The following is a 26,409-nucleotide window of genomic DNA, read 5'->3' as shown; positions in this document are numbered from 1 at the left end:
TGTGTTTTATTTATTTAAAGAACCCCACTATGGTAAATATTCAATTGTCAATTCATCAATTTATTCAGACACTGTTTGCCATACAACATTCAATAAAAATAAGGCAACATTAAGGCTCTTTTACACAGGGAAAACAAGTCACTTTGAAATATCATAAATTACATAAAAGCTGCTGCATACACTTTTGATGATGTCAGCACAATGGAATGTATTCTATAATGCACTTTTGAGATGCTTCTGGTGAAATCAGCCATTTGGAGTGCAGACTGAGCTGGAAGCAGGTGGGTGAAGTTGCCCTTAGACACTGATCTTGGGTCAGTTTTGCATTTCTCCCACTCATGGTTAGGATTGGGGGAAGAGAAATCTTATCCTAGAGCTGTACCTAGGGGAAACGTCACCCCGGAGCGGGTGAGGAATATTGTTCCACCACACCACATGATGGAGATTGGGTTTACTAGCTCAGATTGCAGGGGCTCTGGTGTGCTTGGTTGTCATTCTTTGATGTTAAATATTCTTTGTATGCCAGGAAGTCTGTTCAATTTGGTGATGGTTTGCTTCTCACACACCCAGATCTCCTGAGCCACCTGGGGGGAAAAAAAAAAAAACAGTTGGTGTCACAGCTCTATATCAGAATGATAGGAAATGAACAAACCTCATTTGGAAACATGTTAATTTTCTCCCCAATTCTATTGACCTGGCAGGGTTTTAAATTGTGTTGCACATTAGGCTAAGTGATATGAAGTACAAATAAGTGCCCGGTCATGGAGTACATAATGGCGCTACCTGCTGGATTAGTCTGAAGTCGTGGCTGACCAGCCCCATGCCGCCCTTGTAGTCGTTGATGGTGTCAGCCAGGGCGTCAATGGTCTTGATGTCCAGGAAGAGCATGTGTGGGTTCTGCCAGGCGAAGCACACCCAACACTTCTGCCCGTCCGACAGGTTTCTTATCGGACTCACCTAGCAGAGAGGACAGAGTAAGGCACAAGAATGTGTAGGATTACACGTGTTTCTATGCTCTAGAATAACTATTTCATCAATCCAACTTTTTTTTACACATTTTTTTTCTGGAGAGGAATCTAAATCTAATTCCATCATGAAGTGCCCACCAGAATACACCACAGGTTAATGCTTCAATGATTGGAAGATTTTTTTGCAAGATACAGGGTTTGACAGGAACAGGTATTACAAAAAACATGGGAAATGCTACAAATTCCTGTACAACAATCATGCCATAGACACTTTCGATACAGGGTTCACTTCAAAACAGTGTTTCTGCACCAGGTGAACAATCTGATTCGGTCTATGCTTCTCCGGTGGTTCATGGGCCCAGACTGAGCTCTTCGTTCTCACCTGTTATTTTCCTGTGAGGACAAAATGGCCAATGATCTTCCGCATCTCCTTGATCTCCGGGTAGTACTGCATGTACTCCAGAGGAGATGGGTCCAGCTGCTCTGTCAGATGCTGCAGATAGATAAATCACTTTTTTTTTTTTTTTACTTTTTTTTAAACATTTTAGTCATTTAGCAGACGCTCTTATCCAGAGCGACTTACAGTAGTGAATGCATACATTTCATAAATTTTTTCTCCAGCACATTAACAAGCATATGTGCTGACCCAGAATAGGTGTGAAGTACAAAGGCCTTTAGGCCTTCAGCTGCAGAGAGTTGCAGCATCCATGCATAAAAACAGTTTTTATGCCTGTCAATCAAAACCCAGTGACCGGCAGGGGATGGCTGTCTTTGGGAATACCAGGCAACTTTTAATGTTTCTACCTGGTGATATAGGCCGATCTTCACGTAAGAATGTTTCCTAATCATGCCATCAGTGGGGAGAAGTTGTAGAGCCAGACAAAGAACGAGGGGTATTACCGTATATGCACTACTGTTGACTGAAATGGCACCATCTCCCTCTCCTATCAGGAGTTTGAGTAGTGTAGACTTCCTGCTCCGTTGGGCCCCACCAGAGCCAACGCGGGTCCAGATCAACCCCAAACTCCAGGTTCTTGTATATGTGTGACTGGAGGAGGAAGAGACAGTTGAGTGAATAAGAAAGGAACACTAGAAATGAGAGCTCAAACTCCAATAAAAACAGGCTCATTGTTTCATACTGACCTGGTTGTCGCTCTTTGAAGCTAACATTCTGAGCAACGATAACAGGAGGGGGGATCTTTCCACAGGAAGGATAATAAAATGACAGTGTCTATGAGAGAGAGCGAGCGAGCTGATTTCCACCACTGCAACACTAAAATGAGCCATAGTGTGAATAACCTCTGATTTCTTCATAATAATATACAGTATTTGTTCAAGAGGAAATTGTGAATGCCTTAAGAAAGATTCAATGCATAAGAGCAGTTCATTGTACGCAGCTGCATAATACATTTTTACGTTTAAATGAACGATATATAGCCTTTGATTCTTGAATATTATAACTTATAAATGCGTCATGAGCTTAGTTCAACGGTTGTTCCCCATCAGAACCAAGTCCTCACAAAATGGCTACATGCCAAACCAGTTATCATTTTTAAAGATAAAGTCAAAAATGCGTTAATTAGAAAACGCGATTAATGACCATTTTAAAAGCTTCTATGAAAATCGATATCAATCAGAATTAAACAGTTGGATTGATCCTACAGCCTTCTTAGACCCTGAAACACTCAAAAATAAATATTTGACACTGTTAAAACATTTGCACGGAAAAAAGCAACCGGAATGGCCAGCCTTCCCATGTAATTATATTTAAAATGTTGTGAGAAAGTAGCGCCACTATTTACACAAATGACAACACACATGTCACTCAGTTCAGTGCTTCCTAGTTCCATGTATCAAACAGTTATTTCAGTTATATTAAAACCAGGACAATCTGGAGAGTCCCCTGTTGATTACAGACCCATAACTTTAATAAATTGTTACAATAACGTAATAAAAAAGCTCATAAGCAATAGAATGGCAAAAGTCTTACCAGACTTGATACATATAAATCAAACACGGTTTATAAAAAAATGGACACAAATAAATACAATAACATGTTGCAGTTTAATACAATAAGCTACACATTTATGATAGGCCTTTTCTATTCCAAACTTTGGGAAGCTTTCAACTTTCCAGCTGAAATAATACAAAAATAATATATTATCTGATGAAATTGCTTTAGAAAGGGACACAAGACGGGGCTATCCCCTCTCCCCCCTCCTGTTTTCACTGGCAACTGAACCGCTTGCAGAAAGAATTAACGTTAGACAGGACCCAAACGCAACAGATATCAGCATTGATAAACATGAATATAAACTCAAGTTATTTGCAGATCATCTCCTGATATACCTGACCAATATTGAAAACGGAGAAATTGCTCAAAACATTTGCAGATTCATCTTAAATCTCAGCATATACAATTAACGTGGGGAAAAAAACCGAAATAATGGCGTTTAGGAAAAATAAAAAGAATAACTCATGATCTACAGCAATCTTTTAAGTGGACCAAAAAAATCTATGGTTTAGGATGCTTAATAAGTGACAGCAAACATAGAAAGATAACTATCCCGTTACTGAACAATATGAAAGCAGATCTAATTAAAGGGGAAAATATTCCCATAAATCTTACAGGTAAAATAAACCTCTTTAGAATGGCAATACCAATCACCCCTCTTAAGACATTCTTTAAAAAAGTATACTCGGTCATAAGACTTTACATGGCCAATAAAACTCATAGAATAATAAGGAAAAAGTGTAACGTCTTCCTATAAGTCAGAGGCTGCTTTTAACCTTTCAGACATGGAATTGTATCAACTCGGCTTTTACTTGCGACATATACACAACCAGTCAAAAGTTTGGACACACCTACTCATTCAAAGGTTTTTCTTTATATCAAAACTATTAAATAACACATGGAATCATGTAGTAACCAAAAAAGTGTTAATCAAATCAAAATATGTTTTATATTTGACATTCTTCAAAGTAGCCACCCTTTGCCTTGATGACAGCTTTGCACACTCTTGGCATTCTCTCAACCAGCTTCACCTGGAATGCTTTTCCAACAGTCTTGAAGGAGTTCACACATATGCTGAGCACTTGAGACCTGAAAATAGCTGTGCAGCGACGCTCTCCATCCAACCTGACAGAGCTGCAGAGAAGACTGGGAGAAACTCTCCAAATACAGGTGTGCCAAGCTTGTAGCGTCATACCCAAGAAGACTCAAGGCTGTAATGGCTGCCAAAGTTGCTTTTTATTTTTTTATTTAACCTTTATTTAACTAGGCAAGTCAGTTAAGAACAAAGAAATAGAGGAAGGACTAAAAACAAACAAAATATAACTATTGTAAAATAGATTGTGTCTGTAAAATTTGTATAATATGTATAAACTGAAGGTAGAAGCCGAAGTGTTATTGTTTATTAGTTTACTCCAATTGGGGGAAGGGTGTAGGGTTTGCTGGGAATAATAAAGGTATATTCTAAAAAAGTATGTATATCTATATAGGTATGTGTATGTATATATGGTTATATGTATGAATGTTCATGTATGCATATGTATAGGTATGTACGTGTATGTATATGGATATATATTTACCAAAAAAAGATATGGGGGATTGGAAATGATGCAGACAATTACGTTGATAGAAGCCACAATCTTTCCGCAATATTAAGCTGATCCACCCCTAAAAAAATAAATAAACATTATTGGACACAGACAACAGCACAAAGGGCAAGCAGGTAGAGACAACAATACATCACGCAAAGCAGCCACAACTGTCAGTCATTTTCCATAATTGAGTCTTTGAATGAAGAGATAAAACTGTCCCGTTTGGGTGTTTGTTGCAGCTCGTTCCAGTCGCTAGCTGCAGTGAACTGAAAAGAGGAGTGACCCAGGGATGGGTGTGCTTTGGGGACCTTTAACAGAATGTGACTGGCAGAACGGGTGTTGTATGTGCAGGATGAGGGCTGCAGTAGATATCTCAGATAGGAGGGAGTAAGGCCTAAGAGGGTTTTATAAATAAGCATCAACCAGTAGGTCTTGCAACGGGTATAAAGAGATGACCAATTTACAGAAGAGTGCAGTGATGTGTTCTATAAGGAGCATTGGTGGCAAATCTGATGGCCGAATGGTAAAGAACATCTAGCCGCTCGAGAGCACCCTTACCTGCCGATCTATAAATTATGTCTCCGTAATCTAGCATGGGTAGGATGGTCATCTGAATCAGGGTTAGTTTCAGATTATGGAAAGTTGTAAGGATGGATAATAAAGTAATACGGTGGATATTAAATCAAATGTATTGGTCCATGTTTGAGTTGCATAAGTAATCAGACTATGATTTACAAAATAAAGCAATGATTTGGATATGTGCCCAATGAGTGTTGCCAGAACAATAATATTTGATATCAAGTTTGAGTTGAGTCACATAAAAGGGATGATTAGTTTCCCTCCCCCCTTCAAATACGATTTTAGCTAAATATTTTCCCCACTACTGTTCTGGATGCATACAATGTATCTTTTTGAATGCAAGAAAATGAAGGAAAAAAATAGAATGAAGCATTAAGAATATTGGGTGGTATTGAACTTGAAGGGCCCATCAGAGAGCCCCTCTACAGACGTCTGATGACGCCGTGTCTGACAGCATTTTGCCCCACAAGCGCAGTGCAGAATGGATGTAGAATGAGAAGCAATATTTTCAGATAATACCTTATCCAGTGCACGACACGCTTTCCAGAAGGTTTCTCTCTGACAAGTAGCAATTTTTTTATGAATTCATGAAGCTTTGAAAGAGATGCTTTACTTGGAGGCGGTGAATTACTCACTTTGAGGAAGTGAGAGGAAACAAGGTCGACTTTGTAAGCAAATGTAGCTATATCATTAGCCTGAAATAATTTGAAGGAAAGACAGCATGCATGCTGTGTTTCTGTGGACCACGCCGACATGGAATTTTATCGTTTTCTGACCACCTATAGACAAAATATGGATAATTGCGCCTGCATCAACGAAAATGGAGAGGAAAACACCCTTTGTTTTGGGGAGAGAACGAAGGACCAACACCGTTAACTAGGTAGCTTGCTTCCTGATACCGAGGCTTGGATGTTGTCGTTTTGTCAGGATAGTTATCTAAAATATGAATAACGTTACAGCATTGTAAAGCCCTGGTTTCATTGTATGTAGCTAGCTAGCTGGGACACTAGCCAGCCACCTTACTAGCTAGTTAGCTAAGTCATAGCAAGCCAATTGCAAATTGTTATTTCAGCTGGCTAGCGTACTTGTTAGCCTACTAGCTAGCTAGGTGGTTTATTATTGGACAGAAGCCTATTACAGTAGCTAGGTGTTGACTGCTGAAGAGTGGCAGTCAATACAGCTGTCTGTTCAGTGTGTCAAGTTATTCTATAGTAAATACCTTATAGTACCTTATCTTTAAATGGCACTGATAAGGATGTAGTGAGCCATCTACTCCATGGTGCAATACAGCCAGGATTGTAAAAATGTATCTGACTTTCAGAGGAACATAACATAAAACTTGATTGACAGCACTGAAGTCCACCGCTTCGTTATGCGTCTTTCCTCCTTCCTGGCGGTGTTCAGGCCTGCTCTCCCCCTTATCCTGGGGCTCTCTTTGGGATGCAGCCTGAGCCTGCTGATGGTCTCCTGGACCCAGGGAGACACATATGACTCGTGTGGAGATGAACTGGGCAATAGGGGAGACCCCCCAGGGGACCAGAGAGGTGGTCCTGGGATTGAAGACTTCCAGCCACGCATCATACCATACCACAAGGACCCCAACAAACCACACAAGAAGGTCCTCAGGTGAGCATTTTGGGATGGATGCACAGAGGAATACCACATTCTAGCCTAACACTAGGTTTCAGAGATAAGAGTTTGCAAATGGGCAGGTTTTTCACTTAAAATGGATACCAAACAAAACCCATTGATTTCAAAGTTTAACAAACCATACAACTCTATGCACAATGACTACTTTTAACAATTTACACAGAAAATTCTACAAAAACACATTTATTGGAAGAAATGTGCAGATGCAAAGTTTTGTAACAGAATTTAGGTAAAATCTTCTGTTTTTATATGACCGCGTTTTCCCAAAATTCTTAAATATCTTCTCCAAATTAAAATGTGAAGTTGTCTGCAGAAGGAATGGGGAGTCAGCTCTGACTTGACACCTTGAGTTTGAAAAAATCTCTTTAGGTTATTGAACTACAATAAGTGAAGTGGATTTATACCCAGTAACAGAATTGAAGTAACATCATTTTATCATGTGTCCCTGATCTTTACTACACAGAAATGCATAATTATGGATATGAATGTCATTCTACAGCACAGTAGAGTACAGTATAGTTCAGTAAAGTAGAGTATAGTTCAGTAAAGTAGAGTATAGTATAGTTCAGTACAGTGTACTCACCTCTAGTGTTGTCTACTGTACTCTACTCTCCTGACAATCTACTCTACTCAACTGTGCTGTACTTTGGAACCGTGTGGCACAGCGGTCTAAGGCACTGCATCACAGTGCTAGAGGCGTCACTACAGACTCGGGTTCGATCCCGGGATGTATCACAACCGGCTGTGATTGGGAGTCCCATAGGGCGGCATACTATTGTCCCAGCGTCGTATTAAACCGCTACTGACATTTCACCCCTTGATAAAGATTTGTTTAAAAAGCCCATGGGCAATTCCATGTAAAGAACCCTGGCTTGAGCACTAACGTGAAGTTCATAGGAGCACATCAAATTTGGTGTCAAATGAAAGCTAAGAGTCTATATTTGTTTAGATGTAAAGTCCCCTGTTTTTGGGACCTGAGTGTTTCTGGTGCCGGTTCCGACCGACATTTTCGCATACAAATAGATATGTGGACGCCTTAAGATCGAAATGGCTTGCATTGAGCGGTAGCCCTGATTCTCACGGACACAGGAGTATGTCTCTTCTGCCTGTGTGAAGAAGGATGTGAAATCTGATACCACTTGCAGCGGGGATGTCCCTCCTACCATTGCATTCGCTCTTCCTACAGAACCCTACGTCACAGCCACTAACAACGCATATGTCTGGAATCCTTACATTATAATGCAGCAGGAGGGAGTGGTTTTGTCGCTGTAGCACATTCAAACATCGATTTATAGCCAGTAATCTAAAATAGTAGATTAATATGAGATGAAAGGCAAGTTCCTAATGAGTTCAGGAGGCCAAGCTATAGCTCAGTGAGACATTCACTGCGATGGGGGCAGATGTTTTGATCAAGACAGACCTTTAGAAAATATGCACCTTTTCTCTAACACTAAATATACGTACAGTACCAGTCAAAAGTTTGGACACACCTACTAATTCAAGTGTTTTTCTTAATTTTTTAAACTATTTTCTACATTGTAGAATAATATTGAAGACATCACAACTATGAAATAACAATCATGTATAAAACAAATAATATTATGGAATATTGTAGTAACCAGAAAAGTCTTAATCAAATCAAAATGTATTTTATATTTGAGATTCTTCAAAGTAGCCACCCTTTGCCTTGATGACAGCTTCGCACACTCTTGGCATTCTCTCAACCAGCTTCATGAGGTAGTCACCTGGAATGCATTTCAATTAACAGATGTGCCTTGTTAAGTTAATTTGTGGAATTTCTTTCCTTTTTGCGTTTGAGCCAATTAGTTGTGTTGTGACAAGGTAGGGCTGGTATACAGAAGATAGCCCTGTTTGGTAAAAGACCAAGTCCATATTATGGCAAGAACAGCTCAAATAAGCAAAAAGAAACGACAGTCTAAACCACTACTGAAGGACACCAATAAGAAGAAGAGACTTGCTTTGGCCAAGAAACACGAGCAATGGACATTAGACCGGTGGAAATCTGTTCTTTGGTCTGATGAGTCCAAATGTGAGATTTTTGGTTCCAACCGCCGTGTCTTTGTGAGACGCAGAGTAGGTGAACGGATGTTCTCCGCATGTGTGGTTCCCACCGTGAAGCATGGAGGAGGAGGTGTTTTACTGGTGACACTGTCAGTGATTTATTTACAATTCAAGGCATACTTAACCAGCATGGCTACCACAGCATTCTGCAGCGATACGCCATCCCATCTGGTTTGCACTTAGTGGGACTATCATTTGTTTTTCAACAGGACAATGACCCAAAATACACCTCCAGGCTGTGTAAGGGCTATTTTACCAAGGAGAGTGATGGAGTGCTGCATCAGATGACCTGGCCTCCACAATGAGTTGGACCGCAGAGGGAAGGAAAAGCAGCCAACAAGTGCTCAGCATATGTGGGAACTCCTTCAAGACTGTTGGAAAAACATTTTTCATGAAGCTGGTTGAGAGAATGCCAAGAGTGTGCAAAGCTGTCAAAGGTTGCCTACTTTGAAGAATCTCAAATCTCAAATATATTTTTATTTATTTAACACTTTGTTTGGTTACTACATGATTCCATATGTGTTATTTCATAGTTTTGATGTCTTCACTATGTACTACAATGTAAAAAAAATAGTACAAATAAAGAAAAGCCCTTGAATGGCGCAGCGGTCTAAGGCAATGCATCTCAGTGCAAGAGGCGTCACTACAGTCCCTGGTTCGTATCCAGACTATCACATCCGGCCGTGATTGAGAGTTCCATGGCCCAGCGTTGTCCAGGTTTGGCTGGGGTAGGCCGTCATTGTAAATAAGAATTGGTTCTTAACTGGCTTGCCTAGTTAAAGGTTAAATAAATTAAAAAAAACTATAATAAAATATACAAATTGAAAAATGAGGCGTCCAAACTTTTGACTTGTATTGTATATATTAAAATATCATCTTTGTCTCTCAATCATTGTAATGTTGTTAACCTTATCGAAAGGAAAATTATTCAAATCTAAAAGTCAAATCTTCAAATTCACCCAGAGAGCCCTTAGATTGTGTGAAAAGGCCGCACTTAACCGTTACACTTGAATCATTCCCATGGTGAATGGCTAAGCCCGCTATGCTATGAAACCACACACTATTGCAGAGACTTTGATATTACCGGCCACAATTGATATGGTGAAAACAATGTGTGGGGAGGCAGACGCATAGACACTCACATCAATACATTTGTCAGATAACTAATAATTGATGCTATAGCTAGCAATCAAGAGGAAACTCTGACTGAACGACTCAAACTCCCCACCTCATGCTCTCCAAATGGATGTTAGCTGTTAGGGCCGAGATGCATTGACCTTTGTTCGCTACATGTCAGAGGATGCTATTCACGAGCACATACTTTTTTTTGTCTCACAATTCCCGAGCATGAAACAGCACATGGGATGTTCAGGGTGCTGCACGGCTATATATATATATATATATATTTTTACCCCTTTTTTTCTCCCCAATTTTCGTGGTATCCAATTGGTAGTTAGTCTTGTCTCATCGCTGCAACTCCCATACGGACTCGGGAGAGGCGAAGGTTGAGAGCCATGCATCCTCCGAAACACAACCCAACCAAGCCGCACTGCTTCTTGACACAACGCACATCCAACCCTGAAGCCAGCCGCACCAATGTGTCAGAGGAAACACCGTACACCTGGCGACCTGGTCAGCGTGCATTGCGCCCGGCCTGCCACAGGAGTCGCTAGTGCGCGATGAGACAAGGATATCCCTGCCGGCCAAAATGGACCTCCCGGTCGCGGCCGGCTGCAACAGAGCCTGGGCTCGAACCCAGAATCTCTGGTGGCACAGCTAGCACTGCGATGCAGTGCCTTAGACCACTGCGCCACCGGGGAGGCCTCTGCATGGCTATATTAACGAAAAACAGATTCCATGGGATTGAATGGTGGGCTTTTGCACAGATGGGGCTCCATCTATAACGGGATGACAGGCAGGCCTCTGCACTCGAGTTATGAATTTCGTAGCCCTTTCCTGCAGTCAATGACCAAAAGCTCCATCTTTGGCCTCATGGGTGGAATGTTATTAATATTTTCCATAATTTCATAATTAATAAAGATTATAAAATAAAATGACATCCAGTGTTTCTCTGTCAAATCCACTGGGGAGCCAGGCCCAGCCAATCAGAATGAGTTTTTCCCCACAAAAGGGCTAGATTACAGACATAAATACTTCTCAGTTTCATCAGCTGCCCGGGTAGCTGCGCCTGCAGGTGAAGAAGCCGGATGTGAAGGTCCTGGGCTGGCATGGTTACATGTGGTCTGCGGTTGTGAGGCCCGTTGGACGTACTGCCAAATTCTCTAAAACGACTCAGCTTATGGTAGAGAAATTCACATTAAATTATCTGGCAACAGCTCTGGTGGACATTCCTGCAGTCAGCATGCCAATTGCATGCTCCCTCAACTTGAACCATCTGTGGCATTGTGTTGTGTGACAGAACTGCACATTTTAGTGGCCTTTTTTGTCCCCAGCACAAGGTGCACCTGTGTATTGATCATGCTCTTTTATCAACTTCTTGATATGCCACACCTGTCAGGTGGATGGATTATCTTGGCAAATGAGAAATGCTCACTAACAGGGATGTAAACAAATTTGTGCACAATTTGAGAGAAATACGCTTTTTGTGCGTATGGAACATTTCAGAGATCTTTTATTTCAGCTCATGAAATATGGGACCAACACTTATTTGTGCTCCGTATCTATATATACATTGTATTATTGGGATAAACTCAAAAGGTAGTTCATTTCAACTCTACTTATTTTTTAAGTCCATAGCAATGACCAAAAGTGTGTAAGGTGTATACATTTGTTTCAAATTAGATTTGTGTAAGACTACCAAGAATCACTCTGTAACCCTGATTTAGTTCACTGCAGTAAAAATTAATAATGCATTTACCCTGTGCTATGGGCAACAAGGTAGTAAAAAAATACATGGTGGTGATCAGATAAAGCAACATCAACAATAGAATATTTGTCAATAGATAGCGCCTTGGTAATAACCAGATTCAGAGTATGGCAGCGGTTATAGGTGGGCCCAGTAACATGTTGGATAAAGTCCATAGAGCTCAAAAGATGAATACATTCAATGGCCTTGGAGTCAGTATCTTTGTCAACATGAATATTAAAATCGCTCAACACAATGAGTGTATCATAGTTCTCAAGGACAATAGACAATAGCTCAGAGAAATCAATAAAGAAAGTGCGGCAGTGCTATGCAGGGGTATAGCTCAAAGATGTCTGTTTCATAAGCGTGGACAGCAGAGTACAGTAAAGAAAATTAGAGTAGAGTGTAGGTCAGTACAGTACAGTAGAGCACACTACATGAGTACAGTATAAACTAGAATGGTCCAAACACACCAAGACAGTCGTGAAGAGGCCACGACAAAGCCTATTCCCCCTCAGGAAACTAAAAAGATTTGGCATGGGTCCTGAGATCCTCAAAAGGTACGGCAATTGCTCGGCCTCTGACCGCAAGGCACTACAGAGGGCAGTGTGTAGAGGTCGACCAATTATGATTTTTCGATACCGATTATTGGAGGGCCCAAAAAAGCCGATACCGATTAATCAGCCGATTTATAACGAAAAATAATAATTGTATTTATTTATGATAATGACAATTACAACAATACTGAATGAACACTTATTTTAACTTAATATAATACATCAATAAAATCAATTTAGCCTCAAATAAATAATGAAACATGTTCAATTTGGTTTAAATAATGCAAAACAGTGTTGGAGAAGAAAGTAAAAGTGCAATATGTGCCATGTAAGAAAGCTAACGTTTAAGTGCCTTGCTCAGAACATGGGAACATATGAAAGCTGGTGGTTCCTTTTAACATGAGTCTTCAATATTCCCAGGTAAGAAGTTGTAGTTATTATAGGAGTATTTCTCTCTATACGATTTGTATTTCATATACCTTTGACTATTGGATGTTCTTATAGGCACTTTAGTATTGCCAGTGTAACAGTATAGCTTCCGTCCCTCTCCTCGCCCCTACCTGGGCTCGAATCAGGAACACATTGACAACAGCCACCCTCAAAGCAGCGTTACCCATACAGAGCAAGGGGAATAACTACTCCAAGTCTCAGAGCGAGTGACGTTTGAAACGCTATTAGTGCGTACCCCGCTAACTAGCTAGCCATTTCACATCGGTTACACCAGCCTAATCTTGGGAGTTGATAGGCTTGAAGGGGTGGGTATAATTTGTGGAACGTTCCAACAGGAATCTGTTCCAAAAAACGTAAAGTAAAAGGTTGCCAACCAACAACGCATACAAAGTAGCAACGCATACAAACCTAGCTAACTAGCTGCCGAATAGACAACTCACCACGTAGCTTATTCTTAATGTTTGTCCATAGGCAACCAGAGTGAGGACAGACATTTTTCGGAATAAACGCGACGAGTGAAAAACACAATGAAATAGACCACTACCCGGTATCTTATTCTGCCGCTATACAACTTTGTATGCGTTGTTTTTTGGCAACCTTGTTATTTAAGAAGTTTTTGGAATAGATTCCTGTTGGAACGTTCCACAAATTATACCCACCCGGCTTGAAGTCATAAACAGCTCAATGCTTGAAGCACAGCCAAGAGCTGCTGGCAAAACGCACGAAGGTGCTGTTTGAATGAATGCTTACGAGCCTGCTGCTGCCTACCATCGCTCAGTCAGACTGCTCTATCAAATATCAAATCATAGACTTAATTCAACCTTCCCAAGTTCTCTCACGTCACCCCGCTCCTCCGCACACTCCACTGGCTTCCAGTTGAAGCTCGCATCTGCTACAAGACCATGGTGCTTGCCTACGGAGCTGTGAGGGGAATGGCACCGCCGTACCTTCAGGCTCTGATCAGTCCCTACACCCAAACAAGGGTACTGCGTTCATCCACCTCTGGCCTGCTGGCCCCCCTATCTCTGCGGAAGCACAGTTCCTGCTCAGCCCAGTCAAAACTGTTCGCTGCTCTGTCCGCTGACGCCAGGACAGCGGAGTCAATCACCACCTTCCTGAGACACCTGAAACCCCACCTCTAAGGAATACCTGGGATAGGATAAAGTAATCCTTCTAACCCCCCCCCCCCCCCCCCAAAAAAAAGATATAGATCTACTACTGTAAGTGGTTGTTCCACTGGATATCATAAGGTGAATGCACCAATTTGTAAGTCGCTCTGGATAAGCGCGTCTGCTAAATGGCGTGAATGTAAAATTATAATATACTGCTCAAAAAAATAAAGGGAACACTTAAACAACACAATGTAACTCCAAGTCAATCATACTTCTGTGAAATCAAACTGTCCACTTAGGAAGCTACACTGATTGACAATACATTTCACATGCTGTTGTGCAAATGGAATAGACAACAGGTGGAAATTATAGGCAATTAGCAAGACACCCCCAATAAAGGAGTGGTTCTGCAGGTGGTAACCACAGACCACTTCTCAGTTCCTATGCTTCCTGGCTGATGTTTTGGTCACTTTTGAATGTTGGCGGTGCTTTCACTCTAGTGGTAGCATGAGACGGCGTCTACAACCCACACAAGTGGCTCAGGTAGTGCAGCTCATCCAGGATGGCACATCAATGCGAGCTGTGGCAAGAAGGTTTGCTGTGTTTGTCAGCGTTGTGTCCAGAGCATGGAGGCGCTACCAGGAGACAGGCCAGTACATCAGGAGACATGGAGGAGGCCGTAGGAGGGCAACAACCCAGCAGCAGGACCGCTACCTCCGCCTTTGTGCAAGGAGGAGCAGGAGGAGCACTGCCAGAGCCCTGCAAAATGACCTCCAGCAGGCCACAAATGTGCATGTGTCTGCTCAAACGGTCAGAAACAGACTCCATGAGGGTGGTATGAGGGCCCGACATCCACAGGTGGGGGTGGTGCTTACAGCCCAACACCGTGCAGGACGTTTTGCATTTGCCAGAGAACACCAAGATTGGCAAATTTGCCACTGCCGCCCTGTGCTCTTCACAGATGAAAGCAGGTTCACACTGAGCACGTGACAGACGTGACAGAGTCTGGAGACGCCGTGGAGAACGTTCTGCTGCCTGCAACATCCTCCAGCATGACCGGTTTGGCGGTGGGTCAGTCATGGTGTGGGGTGGCATTTCTTTGGGGGGCCACACAGCCCTCCATGTGCTCGCCAGAGGTAGCCTGACTGCCATTAGGTACCGAGATGAGATCCTCAGACCCCTTGTGAGACCATATGCTGGTGCGGTTGGCCCTGGGTTCCTCCTAATGCAAGACAATGCTAGACCTCATGTGGCTGGAGTGTGTCAGCAGTTCCTGCAAGAGGAAGGCATTGATGCTATGGACTGGCCCGCCCGTTCCCCAGACCTGAATCCAATTGAGCACATCTGGGACATCATGTCTCGCTCCATCCACCAACGCCACGTTGCACCACAGACTGTCCAGGAGTTGGCGGATGCTTTAGTCCAGGTCTGGGAGGAGATCCCTCAGGAGACCATCCGCCACTTCATCAGGAGCATGCCCAGGCGTTGTAGGGAGGTCATACAGGCACGTGGAGGCCACACACACTACTGAGCCTCATTTTGACTTGTTTTAAGGACATTACATCAAAGTTGGATCAGCCTGTAGTGTGGTTTTCCACTTTAATTTTGAGTGTGACTCCAAATCCAGACCTCCATGGATTGATAAATTGGATTTCCATAGATTATTTTTGTGTGATTTTGTTGTCAGCACATTCAACTATGTAAAGAAAAAAGTATTTAATAAGATTATTCCATTCATTCAGATCTAGGATGTGTTATTTTAGTGTTCCTTTATTTTTTTGAGCAGTGTATAATAAATACACAGAAATACGAGCCTTAGGTCATTAATATGGTCGAATCCGGAAACTTTCATCTCGAAAAAAAAAGTTTTTTTCTTTCAGTAAAGTTCAGAACCGTTCCGTATTTTATCTAACGGGTGGCATCCCTAAGTCTAAATATTCCTGTTATATTGACAACCTTCAATGTTCTGTCATAATTACGTAAAATTCTGGCAAATTAGTTCGCAACGAGCCAGGCGGCCCAAACTGTTGCATATACCCTGACTCTGTGTGCAATGAACGCTAGAGATGTGACACAATTTCATGTTAGCAGGCAATATTAACTAAATATGCAGGTTTCAAAATATATACTTGTGTATTGATTTTAAAGAAAGGCATTGATGTTTATGGTTAGGTACATTGGTGCAACAACAGTGCTTTTTTCGCAAATGCGCTTGTTAAATCAACACCCGTTTGTCTTAGTAGGCTGTGATTCAATGAGAAATGAACAGGCACTGCATCGATTATATGCAATGCAGGACACGTTAGATAAACTAGTAATATCAACCATGTGTAGTTAACTAGTGATTATGTTAAGATAGTTTTTTTTATAATATCAGTTTAATGCTAGCTAGCAACTTATGTACGGCAGGTGGTTAGAGCGTTGGACTAGTAACTGAAGGTTGCAAAAACGAATCCCCCCTGAACAAGGCAGTTAACCCCCGTTCCTAGGCCGTCATTGAAACTAAGAATGTGTTCTTAATCTGACTTGCCTAGTTAAATAAAGGTGTGTAAAAAAAATATAATATTCGGCAAATCGGTGGCCAAACATACTGATTACCAATTGTTATGAAAACTTGAAATCGGCCCTAATTAATCGCCCATTCCGATTAATCGGTTGACCTCTAGTAGTGCGTACGGCCCAGTACATCACTGGGGCTAAGCTGCCTGCCATCCAGGACCTCTACACCAGTCGGTGTCAAGAGGAAGGCCCTAAAAATTGTCAAAGACCCCAGACACCCCAGTCATAGACTGTTCTCTCTACTACCGCATGGCAAGCGGTACCGGAGTGCCAAGTCTAGGACAAAAAGGCTTCTCAACAGTTTTTACCCCCCAAGCCATAAGACTCCTGAACAGGTAATCAAATGGCTACCCGGACTATTTGCACTGTGTGCCCCCCCAACCCCTCTTTTTACGCTGCTGCTACTCTCTGTTTATCATATATGCATAGTCACTTTAACTATATATTCATGTACATACTACCTCAATCAGCCTGACTAACCGGTGTCTGTATGTAGCCTCACTACTTTTATAGCCTGTCTTTTTACTGTTGTTTTATTTCTTTACCCACCTATTGTTCACCTAATACCTTTTCTGCACTATTGGTTAGAGCCTGTAAGTAAGCATTTCACTCTAAGGTTGTATTCGGCTCACCTGACAAATAAACTTTGATTTGATGTACTGTACTGAACTCTACTCTCTACCGTACTGTGCTGTATTGAGATGTCCGAACTTGTGAAACAGATTGGTACAAATGTGGTCTTTTTTGGGGGTGGAGCTCATTAGAATAATAGCCAGTGTGTTGAAAGGGGGATACCTAGTCAGTTGTACAGCTTAATGCATTCAACTGAAATGTGTCTCCCGCATTTAACCCAACCCCTCTGGATCAGATACTTTTGTGTACCTATTCAGGATGCATCACCATGAAGAGAATGACATTTATAATTATGCATTTTGTATAGTACATATCAGGGTTCCATGATGTCATTCTGTTAATGGGTGCTTAAATAACCAATAACCATAATATATTTTTTCAAACTCAAGGTGTCATGTCATAGCTGACACCCCATTCTTTGTGCAGACATCTTTGAATCTTAATTTGGGTAGATATTTTTTGTTAAATGTAGTCTCTTAAACGGAGGGAGTTTTTACCGTCATTCTGTTACCAAATCTTACATCTGCATTATTTTGCAAAATGTTCCGTGGAAATTGTTAAAAGTAGTCATTGTGCATAGAGTTGTATGGTTTGTTTAACTTTGAAATCAATGGTCTTGGTTTGCCATACTTTTAAAGTATCCGAAAAATCGGATTCTCAGCATCATTCTGTTACTGGGGGGGGGAGATCCCCTTGTGGCCCCCCTAAATGTGGAGTATGAAATAATTTTTACATAACAAATTTTTGCTATCGCTCTTTTTTTTACATCCGTTATTAGACAGTGGCAACGCGGAACACTAATTTAACCCACACATTTTCTAGAGGGACGGCTTTAGGCAGAACACAACAGTATCGTACCACATGCAAAACGATATGACAACAATAACGTCTAATGTCACTGGCCCCCCTAACAGTACAACTGGCCCCAGCTTGGCCCCCCCAGTTGAAATGGTCTAGAACCGCCACTGGCCATCTGGACAAGAATGGACACTAGGCGCATTCAAGTCTTACATTCACCTTGACATAGTCATTTACCAGACGTTTTTAAACCAACTTTACTTATAACGAGTGCATTTTTAGAAGCAATAACATTGTAGTTTACAACATTGTAACAACTTTTTATTAGCATATTGTTAAATAGTACATTAGTAATTGCATAGTAAATCTCTCCGTAAGATGGGGCCTGTTCCTTATTTCATCTATGTAATAAAATCACTCAGCTCCGCTCAGTAATGAGTGAGTTTGATTTGAAACAGTGAATGTCCCTCTGAACACCTCCTCTGTGATCAGGACGCGCTACATCCACACAGAGCTGGGCATCCGAGAGCGCCTCCTGGTGGGCGTGCTGACCTCGCGGGCCACCCTCAACACGCTGGCCGTGGCGGTGAACCGCACCGTGGCCCACCACTTCCACCGCACCTTCTTCTTCACGGGCCTGCGCAGCTCCAAGGTCCCCCACGGCATGACGGTGGTGGCCCACGGCGACGACCGGCCCGTGTGGCTGATGTACGAGACGGTACGCCACCTGCACCAGCACTATGGCTTGGACTACGACTGGTTCTTCCTGGCCCAGGATGACACCTACATACAGGCCGAGAGGCTGGCCGAGCTGGTGGGCCACCTCAGCACGGGACAGGACCTCTACATGGGCCGGTCAGAGGAGTTCATCGGTGGGGAAGAGAGGGCCAGGTACTGCCACGGGGGTTATGGGTACCTGCTCTCCCGCAGCCTGTTGGCCCGCCTGCAGCCCCACCTGGACACCTGCCACAACGACATCCTCAGCGTCAGGCCTGACGAGTGGCTTGGGCGCTGCATCATCGACTACCTGGGTCTGAGCTGTGTGGAGGTACACCAGGTAAACACACAGCTGAGACATCATTATTATAAAACATGTTTATAGAGTTTGCAATAACGATTACCAGTCTTTTATCAATGCTATGTCATCATGATTTACAGTACTTTGACTACACCCATCAGTTGTCTTACCTACGAGATGGCTAACATTTCCCTCCCCACTGTTTGCATGTTACTTACAGGACATGACATATCGCTACTTTGAGCTGGGGAAGAAAGCAGACCCAGAGCGAGAGGACAGTGCCCAGTTTAAGAATGCCTTCACAGTCCACCCTGTGTCAGAGCCCAGCCTAATGTACCGCCTGCACAAACGCTTCAGCCAGATCGAACTGGACTGGACCTACCTACAGATACAGCAGCTGCAGGTTGATATTGTTTAATGGAATCAGATGGGCTTTCTGTATGGTTCTGGCTATTTGAGGAGTTGGCACTGGTGTTGGTTTGACTGGTTACGGGTCCAGTGTGCAAATGTTCAGTTTTCCTACATACCGCACCAATTTCTACGAAAATCTACACCTGGGCAGAAATTTCTGTCTGAGCCAATATTTAGGCATTTAACAGTGACCGAACCGTTTTGTGAGGATGTGATGTTTGAAATCCTGACATCAACTCATTCTAAATTGATCTGCTAATGTCATTTTGTAAACAATCTGTCAGTTTAAAAGTGAACTTTGTCATTCAATTCAGTACAACTTTATTTATCCATTCGGGCAATTAAGAATCAAAGTCCTCCACATAGAAAATAGCCTACAACAGGCATCACATGATTCCCTAATACAATACACCCCCCATACAATACATACATATACAATTTAATACGCTTACAATATTGCTTATAATAAGCTTTGAGAGACGCTGACCAAGGAGAATGTCAATCCATTACAGTTAAGCCTTGAATCAACTACCCTCAACATTGTTGATAAATATCCTAGTATTGAAGAAATAAATCTTTTAAGATGCTTTTGATACATGTAACACTGTTGTGTCATTATGGTTGTGTCTTTTGTCCAGGTCCAGATCAACAACCTGAGTGAGTTGACCCCAGAGGGTAAGGTGGGGGCCATCTGGCCAATCGGGGTCAATCCTCCCTTCATGCCAAAGACTCGTTTCGAGGTCATCAACTGGGATTACTTCACCAAGGAGCACATCTACTCATGCTCCGACAGCGCCCCCAAGTGTGAACTGCGTGGCGCCAACTGGGCCGACGTGAGTGCCGTGCTGGAAACGGCCATGGAGCACCTCAACGAGCGCTACCAGCCCCAGCTGCGCTTCAAGAAACGCCGCCTGCTCAACGGCTACCGGCGCTTCGACCCCACCCGGGGCATGGAGTACGTGCTGGACCTGGCCCTGGAAGCCTTCACCCAGAAAGGTCACAGCCAGGTGATCGCCAAGCGGGTCAGCCTGCTCCGCCCCCTCAGCACCATTGAGATCATCCCCATGCCCTATGTGACGGAGGCCACCCGGGTGCAGATCATCCTGCCCGTCACGGCCCGCGAGCAGGACTTTGTGGGTAACTTCCTGGACATGTATGTGATGAACATGCTGGACACGCACGACAACGTCCTGCTCACCTTCCTGTTTGTCTACGACCCCTTTGACGCCCAGCACGTCAGCCAGTCGGACGTGTTCGCCGGCATCAAGGCCATGATCGGCGAGGTGGAGAAGCGCTACGGTGACGTGAGGATCCCCTGGATCAGCGTGAAGACGGAGGTGCCGTCGCAGGTCAAGCTAATGGACATAATCTCCAAGAAGCACCCGGTGGACACGCTCTTCTTCCTGGCCTCGGTGTGGACCGAGGTCCACGCTGACTTTCTCAACCGCTGCCGCATGAATGCCATCAGCAACTGGCAGGTGTTCTTCCCTACCCACTTCCAGGAGTTCAGCCAGACCATCTTGTACCGCGACCAGCAGACCTTGGCCTCCTTCCCCGCCGAGGCACTGCGCGACGGACGCTTCGACCGCCACGTCTTCGAGGAGGCATGTTTCTACAATGCCGACTACATGGCGTCGCGCACCAAGATGGCCGCTGACATCCTGGACAACGACGAGCTGCTGGAGAGCATGGACGTGTACGAGATCTTCGTGCGCTACTCGGGCTTGCACGTGTTCCGGGCGGTGGAGCCGGCACTAGTGCAGAAGTACGTGCGGCGGGTGTGCAACCCGCGCTTCAGCGAGGACATCTACCACCGCTGTGTGCTCAGTAACCTGGAGGGCCTGGCCTCGCGGTCGCACTTAGCCATGGCCCTGTTTGAGCAGGAGCAGGCCAACAGCACCTAGGGGGTCTAGTGGTGCTTTTCCACTGCAGCACTGGTGTCACTCCAGGCTTTTTTCAGGGCCAGGCCTCAAAGGCAACATCTTTGGGCCAAACACTGGTGCAAAGCCTGACAGTGGAAATGCACCATAGGTTTACCATCTAGAATGACTTGATACCTTTGGCCTTCTTTATGAACCTGAACCACACCGCCTAGACTTTTGGACGAGGCATATTATGGGATGTTGAATCTCCAAACGGATCCCTAAGGACCCATGTGCAATCTTAGGCCTGCAAAGACTGATGTTACAACGTGTATTCCTGCAAACTGTGCGTGCAGGCTGGCAGAACTCTGTGCTTTCACTCCAATGGTAGCCCAAGGGGAGGCTCTATCGGAAGGTGATAAATGAACAATGAGCTCTGAGAAAACTGGCATGAGCCATATGTCTTCCTTCATGGCTGTGCTGAATTATGATTCTAATACTGGATTTAAAGAGAAGACATTAAGTGTATATGTGTATTTTCTTTCAATTGACACTTTGTTTTTTTAGTATGTTTATCCCATAGAGTGTGATTTGTTTCATGTGGTTTGTTTCATTCCCTAGACAGATAGGGGGGAAAAAACAGACCCTACGGATGTTAAAGGCAGATGTCGCTTCTGGACTCTTTTCTGATGTTATTTTGGAATCCCAGACCTAGCTATTTCCTTTGCTAGCTACAGTATCCGGTGTGCAGTTCAATGTTTGTTTCAAACACAGTCATCTTACCGTGGGGTCTCAATTAGAGAAGACAAAACAGAACAACTTGTTTTTGAGACCTATGGCCACATGACAACGGCAGCTGTTTTTCACTGAGTGAGGAGTGATGCATACTTTGCAAGTGAAGACCATGGATTGCGAGCCAAGGACAAGCTAATAGGGTAGGAGATTCTAGTGGTTGATACTCCTCCAATCATATTCAGAACTCTGAACTCTGTATTCTTCCTGGCTTGCCTCAGAGCTCTGTAGCAATGTACAGTTTGTACCAAAGTCTGCCTCCTCACATTAAGGTAGTAATCCACCCCTCCCCGGGCCTCCCTAGATTTTAGCTGGAACTCTTTCACGTGTCCTAAGTGCACGTTCAGAATGACTTACATGCTGACCACACCCCTTGCGTTACGTACTCGAGCGTTGCAAAATAAGTGTACACGTTATTCAATGATTGCATCCAAACTGCTCGCCCGCGTCAACAAGTGTCTGCATAGCCAGGCGCTAAAATAGAACTTTGTTCTATTTGTGCCGCGCTGCAAGTCCCACCTCTCCCATCTCCTCATTGGTTGATAGGAGCATATACCCACGTGGGTGATTGATAGGTGAGCTGAGGTCCACACGCCAGTCCAGTTGGTGGTAATGCACCTTAAAGTTGGTTGCCAACCGCCATATAAAGTCCAAAGAAGAGAAATTACTAGAAACTTGTCTGTGGATTAATTGTCAAGGACCTTGTGCATTTCAGGTAAAAATAACAACCCAATGTTTATATCCCAAGACAAATGAGCTAGCTAGCTAAATTGCCATCAATGTTTAATGCTTTTCGACCTGTCCCCAAATGAATATAGTCGGTTCAGAGTTCGTTTTGATATTTCAACCTGTGTGTCCTGGTCGCGTCTGGTGTGGATGGACAAAATCAACATGCGTGCGCACCCGGTCTAGTCAGCATGTTAGCAGGGTGGGTCCTGTCCACTTGGCAGCGGTCCAACAGGGAGTGGGAGGGGAGAAGCTGTTTCTTCATAATGGGGTGCGGGTTCAGAGAAATAAATGGGCCACTTCACATCCTCTCTCTGGGCAGGAGCGAGGGGATTATACTGAGGGGCGAAACTGCCCCCTGTGATCGTCAATTTAGCTAGCTAGCTTAGTGTTGGTGATCGTGTGCCCAATGGAGCCGCTTCTTCTTAGCTGTCTGGTCGTCTGCAATAGCCCATCCGTGACAAGGATTGACGAGTTGTGCGTTCCGAGATGCCGTTCTGCACACCACTGTTGTACTGCGCCCCGCCTGTTAGCTTGCACGATTCTTGCCATTCTCCTTCGACCTCTCTCATCAACGAGCTGTTTTCGCCCACAGGACTGCCGCACCATTCTCTGTAAACTTTAGACACTGTCGCGCATGAAAAGCCCAGGGGGTCGGTCGTTTCTGAGATACTGGATCCGAAGATCATACAACGCTCAAAGTCGGTTATGTTACTCGTTTTGCGAATTCTAACGTTCAAACAGTAACTGAATGCCTCGATGCCTGTCTTCCTGCTTTATACAGCAAACCATGGCCACGAGATTCACTGTCTGTAAGAGCGATCCATTTACGTGAATGGGGTGGTGTACCTAATAAAGTGACAGACAAATGGTGTAAAAAGAGAGCTGTGAGGAACATGGACTCTCCACAAAGTCATGCACAGAGACTGCGGTTACCACCTATCCATTTAGATAGACCAATATGAATGCTGTTTGTCAGAGAGAGAGAGAGAGGAGCACAGTTTAAGTACAGTCTTTTATATTAGTCAAATGACAGGTTTCCATTGTCAGACAGAGGGTGAGTTGTAGTTTCTAGAATGCCCAGCAAGGGGTGCCCAACAGTCAAAGATGCTCCATGACTGCCAAACATACAAGAACATCTGGGTCAAACAAGTATCGATTGACACAATTGAATACAACAACTAGTATGCTCCCTTGATTGGTGAAGTTGACATACATTGAACCTGTAGTGACAAAAACTCTCATATGCAGATAACATCTATGCTGGCTGGGTAGCACACAGGTTTTTAGCAAATGTTCGAAAAAGGCCCCTTCACAAAATATTTTGTGCCAAATCCAGTGCTCTGCAGATCCGCTTCCATGCATTCGTGAGGGTATTTACATGTCCTGTTTGAAATGTATAAAACCTGTCCATGCAGCATGCATAGGTCTTTATGAAACACAACCTCTTTATGCTGAGTATAGGAGCTCTCAGCCATGTTCAAGAGCATCTTGACACAAAACAAATGTAACAAGGACACAAGTTTGAAGTGTCGACTTCAAATCAGAAACTGAGAAGGCTTCTCCCATGACACACAAAACTAGAAGGGCACAGAACTGAGTTGCTGTGGTAGTTAGAGATGAGCAAGCCTTGTATGTGGCGAGATGGAGGCATCATCACTCCCAGCATTCAATTCTATGGTTCTGCCCCATTAAAACTCAACAAGGACCTAAAATACCCCCCCCCCCCCAAGTGTACATAGAGGGACACTAGCGTCCCTGTCCTACAGCTTTAAACCTATGAAACCCAATCCTTCCAACCCCATATGTCCCACCGTTCCCTAAACGAAACACACAAACAGACAGTCATAGGCTGTACAGTTGCCCTCAAGGGAAAAAAACTGATATTTACATTCACAAATCCCTTACAAATGTCTTCATATTCCCCCTTCAGTTTCAACTGGTAACATAGCTTTATCGAGCTGAGACAAAATCACAGTAACCATTGTTCATTGTCTATTTTAACTAGTATAATACTCTTTTATCGAGACCTTTGGTGACTCCGTCAAAATGTTCAAGGACAAAATACTGTCAGACAGATCCATTTGGAACAGGTAGTTCACAATAGATGTTAACTAAAAATACAATGAACAAAGACCCATTTCTTCATTCATTTCAAATAATAGAATTAGTTACCGGCCAACATTTTACATAGCAGGCAATGTACAGATGTTGTGGCTGCAGCTTCACTGCCTGCCCAATGATTGTTCAACATAGGAAATGGTGTTGGTTACATCATATTCCAAAATGTGTCTATCGTTAATATTAAAAACACTGGCTTGAGTATTGGGAGAGATCTGTAGCTAATACTGTTCCCAGACATGACTTCTGTAGAGTTATGACAGGACAATGAAGCAGCAAACAATTAACCACTAAAGCTAATCCATTTGCATGGCAATTTGCTGCGGCAAGTCTGTCTGGGTGCTTTGTTACAGAGAGTCTGTGTAAAAGCATACAGGGTGTACTGACTCCAAGGCTCCACGCTATGGCTGCCAAGTGTTACTACAGTACTTCACCTTGTGCTTACTCATATCACCATCTATCCTTTCTACAGCCAGCAGATATTGGTGTTAATTGTCATTGTCCCTTTTAACAATCTGCTGAAATACATATTCACTTTTACAGAGATCTACTTATACTGTTAAGTAAATTACAGAAGAAAGTTGAAGAAAGAAATTAAGCTAATCTTAGATTGCATTTTAGATTAGTTTATAATGAGGGGAAAATCTAATTCATGAAAGCTGCCTACCTTGAACAAATTCATGTTTTAAAAATGACAGACCTCAACATTTGGGCTTCAGAAGAGAAATTAGCCCAGTCCCACTACTTCATACTATAATCTTCATTCTGCTGGTGTTCATCTGGTTCCACACATCAAAACACACACTCTGAGCATATGGCTCACATGAACCATACAGCTAATGATACACTAAAAACAATGGGCACAATCCAAACTGTGTGTGAGTCAAGACACTTGAAACATTAGGTTACAAACAACCACTTTGGACTCACGAATAAGATGCAGTGGACCATTGTGACCTTTCTATTATGTACAGTACTGCTGGATTCAGTCCATCTGGTTGAGATGAGAAGGATCCAAGACACAGTGATCATTCTGCAGGCAGCTGGTACAATGCCTTGTAGTCTCTATGGAAAGACTGACATGCTAGTGGGTTCTAAGTGGGTGACATTAAAAGTAACCAACTGTGGGCCTGGGTTTCCAGGAGTGTGGAGAGAGATGTCCATCAGAGATGAACAGATTGTTAAAGTTTTTTTTAGATACATGCGATTGGAGATGGGTCAGAGGCCACGGGGTCACAGTACTACAGTAATGTGAAGAAAGCAACAAAAAAACAAACACAGGTCTGGGGTCAGATGAAGAGTGCAGCGTGACGTCTGAGACGGCGTTTAGGTGTTCCTCACGGCCAAGGCCTGCTCCAGCTCCTGTCTTCTCTGCTGGATCTGTGAGAGGGAAGTGGCATCAGCATCACACACACAAAGACAACCTGACCTCAATATGCCTGAGTGGATACACAGTATCATTCAATCAATTTGTAAAAAGTGGTAAATCAAACATTTGATTGCTTGTGAATGTGACAGGTAAAACAGAGCAGGTACAGCTTCAAAGCAAAATATGACTTATCTGATCACAATTCCTAGTTTGTTTCTACTTGGATGCTGTTGTGCGAGTTATTAAAAAGGTT

At 43.3% G+C, this 26,409-nt stretch overlaps 2 protein-coding genes and 1 pseudogene across 11 annotated transcripts in view; 1 reads left to right on the top strand and 2 right to left on the bottom strand.

Moving 5' to 3' along the window:
- Positions 1-423: 423 nt before the first annotated feature.
- LOC106599259 (ATP-binding cassette sub-family F member 2-like) lies at positions 424-3,803 on the bottom strand (annotated as a pseudogene).
- Positions 3,804-5,580: 1,777 nt separating this feature from the next.
- On the top strand, positions 5,581-24,400 carry LOC106578673 (chondroitin sulfate glucuronyltransferase). 2 transcript variants are annotated; one of them, XM_045702197.2, is made up of 5 exons: positions 5,581-6,030; positions 6,555-6,776; positions 18,350-18,914; positions 19,096-19,278; positions 19,925-24,400. In XM_045702197.2, the coding sequence occupies exons 2-5, from the start codon at positions 6,610-6,612 to the stop codon at positions 21,188-21,190; spliced, it is 2,181 nt and encodes a 726-aa protein (XP_045558153.1). In that variant the 5' UTR covers positions 5,581-6,030; positions 6,555-6,609; the 3' UTR covers positions 21,191-24,400. The 2 variants fall into 2 exon arrangements, with proteins under 2 accessions (XP_045558153.1, XP_045558152.1); XM_045702196.2 differs by having other exon boundaries at positions 5,581-6,776.
- Positions 23,668-26,409, bottom strand: part of LOC106578675 (SWI/SNF-related matrix-associated actin-dependent regulator of chromatin subfamily D member 3) — a 62,511-nt gene continuing 59,769 nt past the window's right edge. For all 9 annotated transcript variants that reach the window (XM_014157755.3, XM_014157751.3, XM_014157752.3 and 6 more), the window contains one exon: positions 23,668-26,167. In XM_014157755.3, coding sequence (XP_014013230.1) covers positions 26,114-26,167 — 54 coding nt within the window. In that variant the 3' untranslated portion in view covers positions 23,668-26,113. The remainder of the gene's footprint in view (positions 26,168-26,409) is intronic.

Source organism: Salmo salar, chromosome 19 (assembly GCF_965601325.2).
Source record: "Salmo salar chromosome 19, fSalSal1, whole genome shotgun sequence".
Classification (NCBI taxonomy): domain Eukaryota; kingdom Metazoa; phylum Chordata; class Actinopteri; order Salmoniformes; family Salmonidae; genus Salmo; species Salmo salar.
The sequence above is the reverse complement of the archived record's forward strand: the minus strand, read 5'-3'. Positions and strand labels throughout refer to the sequence as shown.

Coding starts and splice junctions, on each gene's coding strand:
- LOC106578673 (XM_045702196.2), top strand. CDS start 6,523: ATGCGTCTTTCCTCCTTCCTGGCGGTGTTCAGGCCTGCTCTCCCCCTT. Junction 6,777..18,349: donor CCACACAAGAAGGTCCTCAG/GTGAGCATTTTG, acceptor CTCTGTGATCAG/GACGCGCTACATCCACACAG. Junction 19,279..19,924: donor TACAGATACAGCAGCTGCAG/GTTGATATTGTT, acceptor TCTTTTGTCCAG/GTCCAGATCAACAACCTGAG.